General features: G+C 35.0%; 1 protein-coding gene across 1 annotated transcript in view; it reads left to right on the top strand.

The window, feature by feature from the left end:
• LOC119572633 (otoferlin-like) overlaps window positions 1-5,840 on the top strand; it is a gene marked incomplete in the record, with an annotated part of 132,351 nt that extends 126,511 nt beyond the window's left edge. The window contains 4 exon segments of the mRNA XM_037919738.1: window positions 2,362-2,560; window positions 3,523-3,741; window positions 4,998-5,098; window positions 5,457-5,840. Of these exon segments, the coding sequence (XP_037775666.1) occupies window positions 2,362-2,560; window positions 3,523-3,741; window positions 4,998-5,098; window positions 5,457-5,637 (700 nt within the window).
• Between the last annotated feature and the right edge of the window lie 4,160 nt (window positions 5,841-10,000).

Here is a 10,000-nt window from a genome sequence, read left to right as displayed (position 1 = left end):
CTTTATTACCATTATTGTTATCATTGTTACTATTTTTTATCATTATTATTATTGTTATATCATTGTTGTATTTTTGTGATTGTTACGGATATTAGTATTTTCATATTCATTATCATTACCATTATCAGTAGTAGCAGCAGTACTAGTATAAGTAGCAATAGTAATAGTAGTAGTAGTAGTAGTAGTAGTACCACTACTACTAGTAGTAGTAGTAGTAGTAATAGAAGTAGAATTAGTAATAGTACTCAGTATCATTGGCATTATTTTCATAATCATCTTTATCGTCACTTTTATTGTTATTATAATCATCATTAATAACACTGTCGTTAATAATATTATTAATATTCCCTTTATTTCTCTTATTAAGTCTTCATTGATTTCCACATTACTTTGATTAGAATATTACCATAATTATTATCATCATTATATTAATCACATTCATAATCATTAGCATTTTACATTCTTCATGCATTGTTCTTGTCCACTAATCAGCTCGTTTATTCTACAAAGATTAGAATGCGAAATGTTTATTCACTATGTTAATTACTAATATATAATACACGTGTCCAGCATGACTATGTTAATGTGTTTCTTCATTTCATTCACAGACTTTGCATAATGCGTCCTCGTATTGATATATGTGCTGTATGTATTCGTACTCGTGTGTGTGCGTGCGTGTGCGTGCGTGCGTGCGTGCGTGCGTGTGTATGTACGTATATATGTATATATATATATATATATATATATATATATATATATATATATATATATTTATATATGTATATATATATATATATATATATATATATATATATATATATATATATATATATGTATACATATATATATATATATATATATATATATATATATATATATATATATATATGTATATATATATATATGTGTGTGTGTGTGTGTGTGTATGTTTGTGTGTGTGTGTATGTTTGTGTTTGTGTTTGTGTGTGTGTGTGTGTGTGTTGTGTGTGTATATATATATATATATATATATATATATATATATATATATATATTTATATATATATTACACACATACGTACATACATACATACTTATATACATACTTACACATACACAAACACACACACACACACTTATATGTATATATATGTATATATATATATATATATATATATATATATATATATATATATATATATATATATATATATATATATATATATATATAATTGTGTGTTTGTGTCTATCTGTGTATGTATGTGTGTGTGTGTGTGTGTGTGTGTATATATATATATATAAAATATATATATAATTGTGTGTGTGTTTGTGTCTGTCTTTGTATGTATATATATATATATATATATATATATATATATATATATATATATATATATATATATATATATATATATATATATATATATATATATATATATATATAAATATACAACATATATGCAGTTCATGGCATGTTCTTCATTACATATTTTGATAACTAATATTCTCTTTTCTAAAATCGAAGTCTGTTTTTTACACTTCATCTTAATTATTTTTTGGCGCATCCATTTCACCCTCAGCATATTGGTGCGGCGGAATTCAGCATTTTACCATTTTCGATAGCTAATCACTTTTCATGAGATGAAATCGTATAAAAGTATTGAATTTATTTGATATTAACATGGTAGTTTGATAAAGCTAAGGTTAATGATTGATTAACTGTTGATAGATTAAATATATGAAGATTTTTTTATGTCATTTGATTCTTTTTTACATTTCTGTTGCTTAGACTACGGAACAGTGTATTAGTCATTCAATTATTTATTCATTGTTTCATGGCTCATCATCTAAAGAAAAAAAATCTTTTGCATTTAGTCTTTAAATTGAATAAATATACTGCATATATTACCATCATGTTTTATTATTGTCTAGATATCTTTGCTCCTCCTTATGAGAAATATAGATATATAAACAAAAACAGTAAATGAATAATAAAGGAAAAAATTAATAATAATATTTTTTTACTTGAACATTTTTCTCTGATTTATTTCTTTTAATCATATATATAATTCCGCGTGCCTTCCCTTCGTTGTTGTATTTGCAACATCCATACAACATTTTGTACACACCTCGTCCTTCCCTCCCTACATACCTTCTTTCTACATACCTCCGTCCTTGCCTTCCTACTCACCTTATACTTACCTCCGTCCTCACCTCCTTAAATGCCTCACACATACCAGCGCCCTTATCTTCCTACACACCTCATACATCCAGCCTTCCCTCCGTCCCTGCCTCTTTACAGGACTCATACATACCTCCGTCCTCACCTCCCTCTTTTTCTCCTTAGATACCTCACGTCCTCACCTCCTCCCTTCCTTCCAGGTGGCTCAAGGGCCCCGAGGACACCCAGTGCACCGACATCCACTACCGGTCGTTAACGGGCGAAGGAAATTTCAACTGGAGGTTCGTGTACCCCTTCGAGTACCTTGTGGCCGAGGAGAAGATCGTCATCAGTCGCAAGGAGTCGCTGTTTTCGTGGGATGAGACGGAGTGCAAGATCCCGGCGAGGCTGGAGTTGCAGGTGAGGGGGAGAGAGAGATGGGAGGAGGGAAGAGGGAGGGAGGGGGAGGGGGAGAAGGAGGGAAGGAGAGGGAGAGGGAAGAGAGAAAGATAGAAGAGAGAGAGAGAGAGAGAGAGAGAGAGGGAGATGAGACGGAGTGCAAAATCTCGGTGAGGTTGGAGCTACAGATGAGGGGGGAGAGGGAGATGGGAGGAGGGAAGGAGAGGGAGAGGGAGAGGGAGAGGAAAGATAGAAAGATAGAAGAGAGAGAGAGAGAGAGAGAGAGAGAGAGAGAGAGAGAGAGAGAGAGAGAGAGAGAAGAGACAGAGAGAAAAGACAGAGACAGATAAAGAAAAAGAGAAAGAAAGAAAGAGGGAGGGAAGGAAGGAGGAAGTCCCTGTAGGAGCCACAGATAAAAGGCTGAAAACAAGGAAAGAGTGTTTAGAAGGAGAGGACTGTAGGAGGAGGATAATGATAGAAGTGTTATTGATGATAATGATAAAAGTAATAATAGTAATAATGGTTTATTCTAGCGATACTGATACTATTATTAATGCAACCACTACTACTACTATTACTATTGCTATGACTGCAACTACTACCACTACTGTTACTGCTTATGATAATGATAGGAAAGTAAAACCACACGAACGCTACTCTACCCCCCCGACCCCTATCCACATATCCACATATTCACCTCCATTCCTCACACTCCACCCATCCACCTCCGAACCTGTCCCTCCCTTTATCCACCCATCCTTCTCCTCCATCCATCCATCTCCCTGTTTCCCCCTATTCTCACTCTACCCACCCCTCGTCCTATCCACACCTCGTACTCCACCTATCCATCCATCCACCTCCTCCTCCTTCCACCTCCCCTCACCCTCACCTCTTCTCCACCTCTCCCTCTCTTCCTCCACCTTCCCTTTCCTCCTCCCCCCCCCCCCACTCCCCTTTGCTCCCCCATCCCCCTCCCCCCTCAGGTCTGGGACGCCGACCACTTCTCTGCCGACGACTTCCTTGGCGCCATCACCCTCGACCTGAACCGCTTCCCTCGCGGCGCCAAGAACTCCAAGCTGTGCACCCTGGACATGCTCAAGACAGACGGTTCGGTCCCCATGGTCAACATCTTCAAGCAGAGGCGAGTCAAGGGCTGGTGGCCTTTCTACATCAAGAAGGAGAACGAGGAGATGGAACTGACGGTGGGTTTTCGATGCGTGGTGCTGGGGTGTTGTGTTGTGATGATGTGATGTGATGCCTTGATGCTATGATGTGTTGTGATGTTATGATGCTGTGCTGTGCTGTTATGATGCTGTGATGTTATGATGTGATACTTTATGTTATGATGCTGTGTGTTGTGACGTGATGCTGTGATGTTATGATGTGGGTTGTAATGGTATGATGTAATCTGAAGTTATGCTGTGATGTGGTGATGTGATGCTGTAAAAGTACACTTCGAGTCACTCTCAATCTTTCTGGTGAGCTGTATTTCGCGGTATGCTTAGGTAGGGGATGTGCGCTGTTATGCTGTTATGTGCTGTGTCATATGACTCTCTGACAATATACTTTCGCGTCCTACTCTGTCATCCAGTAATATATTGCGCGATACTTTCCTTGTTGCATGATACTGTGTCATGCATACTTTTATAAGACGTTTTTCAGTTGTTGTTGTTGTTGTTGTTGTTTTTCATTTATAATATGATAGCATTTTTATGAATCATTGTATATTTGCCTTTTCGGTTAAGAACTAATAATATCCTTGATAAAACGATACTGTATTTTCCTGAATAAGCGTGAACGTATGCTCCGTCTAATCTCAGAAAAAAAAACTCTGTCTCTGCAGTATTGCGATTCGGTAAATATTTTGAAAAAAAAATATCAAAGTGATGTAAAGTAATTGTAAATGTAAGTATTAACTGTGAGAATTAAATGAAGCAGAATGAAATAAAATAAATATTTTAAAGAATTTGTGAATCGGAATATCCCGCAGTCCAGGGTGAGTTGCCACTTCGTTCTTTCCTGAAATTAATCTCGCTGTGTCTTTCAATAATACCCTCGTACGTAATTTTTTAAATATTTAAAGTACATTAAAAGTAGGGTACATAAAACACTCTAAAATTAATGTACAATAAGATCGACTTATACGAGACACTTTGCAATATATTTACAGTATTTGAAAATATTTGAATCATACTTTATCGTATCTATCATAGCAATAACATACTTTTCTAAAGTGACTTCTGGCACTTTAGAACAAGGAATAAATCAGTTGGAAATTGCCCTTTTATTTTATTTTTTATTTTTTTTGTATGTTGTTAGTTTTTTTTTTGTTGTTGTTGTTGTTGTTGTTGTAATCATCATCAATTAACGGTAGGTTCATGTTCTGAGCCGCCGTGGTCACAGCATGATACTTAATTGTAGTTTTCATGTTGTTGTAATAATTCTGACTATTTAACAGGGAAAGGTCGAGGCCGAGATTCACCTGCTGACGAAGGACGAGGCGGAGAAGAACCCGGCTGGGCTCGGGCGCAACGAGCCGGATCCTCTGGAGAAGCCAAAGTAAGATTATGAATAGATAAATGAATAGATAAAGGGAATAAAAAAGAAGGGGGGAGGAGGAGGAAGGAAGAGAGATAAAGGTAGGAGGGTGGGTGGGGGGGAGAGGGAGGGGATGAGAGGGATAGTTTCAGAGGGAGGAAGGAGGGAAATGGGAAAATTAGTTTTTGAAAGGAAGGAGTGAGTGAAAAAGAGAGGGAGAGAGAGAGAGAGAGAGAGAGGAGATGACAAGAGACAAAAGTATTTAAAAAAAAAAAAAAAAGAAAATGCATGACACAAAAACACAATAAGAAAAAAAAAAAAAAAAATTCTGCCACGCCCCCATAACACTAACCACGCCCCCCTTCTCCCTCCCCCGCAGCCGCCCCGACGCCTCCTTCATGTGGTTCCTCAACCCTCTGAAGAGCATCAGGTACATCATTTGGCACAACTACAAGTGGGCCATCATCAAGATCCTCGTCTTCTTCGCTCTGACCATCTTCTTCGTCCTCTTCTTCTACTCCGTTCCGGGATTCACGGTCAAGAAGATTCTGGGAGCGTAAACAAAACGGAGATTCTTGGGAATCTGAAGAAAACGGAGATTCTGGAAACGCGGAGAAAATGGTGAGTCTTGGAGTCTGAAGAAAAGATTCTGGGAATCTGAAGAAAACAGAGATTCATGGAGAGTGAAGAAAACGGAGATTCTGGGAACGTGAAGGAAATGGAGATTCTTGGAGGGCGAAAAAAATGGAGATTCTTGGAGAGTGAAGAAAAGAAATTCTGGAAGCCTAAAGAAAAAAACAGATTCTAGGAGCTTAAAGAAAAAGGAAAATCTGAGAGCGCGAAGAAAACGGAGATTCTGGGAGGATGAAGAAAACAGAGATTTTAGGAACCTAAAGAAAACGGAAATTCTGGGAGAGTGAAGAAAACGGAGATTCTAGAAACCTAAAGAAAACGAAGATTCTTGGAATGAAGAAAACGGAGTAGGAAGATGAAAAGGAGATAGAACGAATGATGGAAGGAAGGAACGAACGATGAAAAGAAGGAAGGAGGACTGATGGAACGGTGAAAGCGAAGGACGGAAGATGGAAGAAACGATTAATGAGAGGAATGAAGGAAGGACTGAAAATTGAAGGAACGATGGAAGAAAGGAAGGCATTAAGAGAACCAGGGATGGAAGACTGAATAAACGATAGATGGAAAGAAAGGAGAGGGGAAGAGAGAAAAAAAATATCCCTCTCACTAAGTCCTAATACATGTCGAAGGGACGGAGGCAAGTGAAGGGAAGAATCAGGAAGTCGTATATATTTTCCCCAAGGTAATAAGTTACATAACCCGGCTGTATATGTTAGGTGTATTCCTCCTGTGTCAATAGCGGGAAAGTGTGTGTGTGTGTGTGTGTGAGATTATATTTTGTATATGTATATCTCATTCATGTTCGTGCAATTATTTCTGTTCATAGTGAGGTGTGTGTATATACTTTTACGAGTATATCAATCGCCTTGGGTCACAGGAAAAAATAATAATAATATTACCTGAATGTAATTTCGAATGTTCTGTAATCTGCTGTGTGGGTGTGCAGAGCCATTATAGGGCTAGATATTCTACTGTGTCCACTTTTCACAGTGTGATCTGACGAGTCAAAAGACTATAAAAGAAAAGGCACTGCAGTAAAGAATACAAATTATTTATACTTAAAATGAAGGACCAACGTTTCCATTTATGAGCTTATTGCACCTTTTATACATCGGATTATCTTACTGCACCGAAGCATGTTTAAAACTTGTCTGGTCGGAGATGGATGAGGGGTCCGCATGCAAAGGGAACTCCTGCTTTCCATGGCGTTTATCTTATCTTATCGTGGGTTTTTTGGCCGTCTCTCTCTCGCTCTGCTTCCCCTTTTTATCAAAGTATTCCTTTTCTCTTTTCTCTATTTTTCTGACGTAGCATTCAGTCTCTCTCTCTCTCTCTCTCTCTCTCTCTCTCTCTCTCTCTCTCTCTCTCTCTCTCTCTCTCTCTCTCTCTCTCTCATGTACTTATAATTTAAACCTTTACTTAAACATACTTATAACCTGAACACTCACTCACTATACCCATGTTTTAATCCTCACTTAGACATATTTATAAATACTCTCGTGTGTGCACTTAATAGTATCAAAGTTTCTACTTTTCGCCTTTAATATTATAGGAAAAATGAACTCAAATAACAAATCATGTGCCCGTGTTATCATTCAGTTTTTCGGTTGTGATAACTTAGACAATATAGAAAAAATATATATCATTTCCCTCATCCAGAACTTTGAGTGATAATGAAGGTATTTTTGTAAAGATGGTTTTGCTGGTGATATATTTACTGTCATATATATTTACTGTATTTTCTGGTTTCTCAAGCAAGCTGATGCATAAGCTTGAAACACATTCAGTTGAACCCTGCTGTTATATTCTGATGTAGCATTAGGAAACATGTCTTGTAATAGATAAAACAATGTTTATATACTCCAGTAACAAATTCTCTAGCGTTTCACTTTACTATCATTATTATTGTACTTATTACTGTTTTTATTGTTATTAGTATCACTATTTTTATTGTTATTAGTATCACTATTTTTATTGTTATTAGTATTAGTATTATCATTACATTTATTATGATTATTATAATTATTATTAGTATTAGTATTATCAATATTATTACCATCATTACATCATCCTTACTGTTACTGTTATTATTATCATTATTATTATTATCATTATCATTATTTTTTTATTATTATTATTATTATTGCTGTTGTTGCTATTTTTATTGTCGTTATTGTTATTATTATTATTGTTATTATTATTATAATTATTATTATTATTATTATTATTATTACTATTACCATCATTATCATTATTATTACAATCATTATCATTGTCATTATCGTTATTAGCATTGTTAATCTAAGCAAGATTATTATTATTATAATTGATGTTATTATCTTTCTGTTGTCATCACTATTATTATTGGTATGATTGTTAAATGCCATAATTATTATTGATAGCATTATCATTAAGTAATACTATAACTGTCATCATTACTACTTACATTTTCATTATCTTCAACTTTCTATTTCAAAGTTTAGAATTCCGTTCATAAGGTCACATACCATATAGCTGTACACTTAATAACATTATCTTGGACTTGTGTAAATAGCGTATGGTTTCATTCTGTGTGTGTTATATATATATATATATATATATATATATATATATATATATATATATATATATATATATATATATATATATGTGTGTGTGTGTGTGTGTGTGTGTGTGTGTGTGTGTGTGTTTGTGTGTGTGTGTGTGTGTGTATTATACATATATGAGTGTGGTAGCAAAAGAGAGTGACCTTGTGTTTTCTATATATATACAAATATACATATATATCTTGTTAGGCATTAACGTCAGTGTGTATAAACTTATGTGTGGATGGCAACTCTATTTAACTTACATATCGAAATATACTCTTTAAGTAACTACAAAGAAAAGAAAAAAAGAACCATAAGGGGTAAAAAAAAAACTTAATAACAGCTCTCTGTTATCAACATTTCATATCTTGATGTGTTAACGTATCTTCCCTCGGTCTAAGTGGTAGCCGAAATAACGGGATTTTTTGAGTGTGAGCTTTTTGACATGATGATGTTGGTGTCATCTTCAGACTGAAAATATAATGTGAAATAAAGAGTACATGGAGAATAGAATAGATAGAAATGATAGATAAGTGGGTATAAGATGTAGAATGAACTTGTAGTGGTTTATGAAAGAAGTATAATGTTAAACTTATTGATGAATTTTATTACTGTTAATACATAATATAAGTACCGAAAAAAGTAATTTAGGTATAAAAAAAAGACAAAGTATAAATAAAACAGGGCTAATAGAAGTATAGTCAATTTAGAAATCATGCAAAATAAATGATATAGTATATTATAGTATAAGATTAGGTCGGCTACAGTACTGAGGCAAGTATATGTTCTAAAATATAATCAGGGAAAAACAGGCATTGCGTGTCCTGTGTTCTCGGATCAACAGTGTAATGCAGGTAGAACAATTAATTGAGTTTTGTTTTTCTTGCAGTAACGACTGCTAAACAAAATCACCTTTGTAGACCGCTCTAGTGATTGATGAAACGCGATGTAAACGTAATATAAAAGTAGATATATGATATGAATGGAAGAATGATAAAACGAATTCAAACATAGGAATTCATCCGTTAAAACGTACAACTATCACTTGTCAAACAGCTGCCTCGCATTTTCCTTAATAATGCATGTCATGGAGTCGTCCCAACAGGCTGCAATCTCCTGTGCTTGAAATCTGACGATCCATGTCCATCAGAACTATTGCATGAGCCCAAATCTATACAAGATTTTTCATACTCACGTCACTTTCTTGCCAGATTTCTGCACTGTTTTTATCCTGCACAATTTTTCATGTCTTCACTGGATAAACTTTTTTTCCGTTTTTGTTTCATGATACCAATCCGTGTGACCAATTTCAGGTTCCAACTCATCCTCGTGGCAAAAAAAGGGAAATAGATAAAAAGAAAATAAATGAAAAGAAAAGAAGACTAGTCGAATTATGATGGTGAGTAAAAGATATGTTTTATTTATCAACACAAGAGCAAATTCGAGATTTTATTAGAGGGAAAAATAAACTCTGTCGTGCCTTATAAGAACTGCACATTAGTATATATACAAAGATGATTTGGAAAATTTCGCAGGTCTTATAAACTCGAGGAAAACCGAACCTGAACATCAACATGGATCTTTCCGAAGCTCGCTACAGTGTACCAAACATTTATATTTTCTCTCTCCTTTTTTCTCCTAGAATAGATGCAAGTTGTATATACTGTAAATAATTCTTATGTATACAAAAGACACATTTGTA

Source organism: Penaeus monodon, chromosome 4, assembly GCF_015228065.2.
Source record: "Penaeus monodon isolate SGIC_2016 chromosome 4, NSTDA_Pmon_1, whole genome shotgun sequence".
In the NCBI taxonomy this organism is placed as follows: Eukaryota; Metazoa; Arthropoda; class Malacostraca; order Decapoda; family Penaeidae; genus Penaeus; species Penaeus monodon.
The sequence above is the reverse complement of the archived record's forward strand: the minus strand, read 5'-3'. Positions and strand labels throughout refer to the sequence as shown.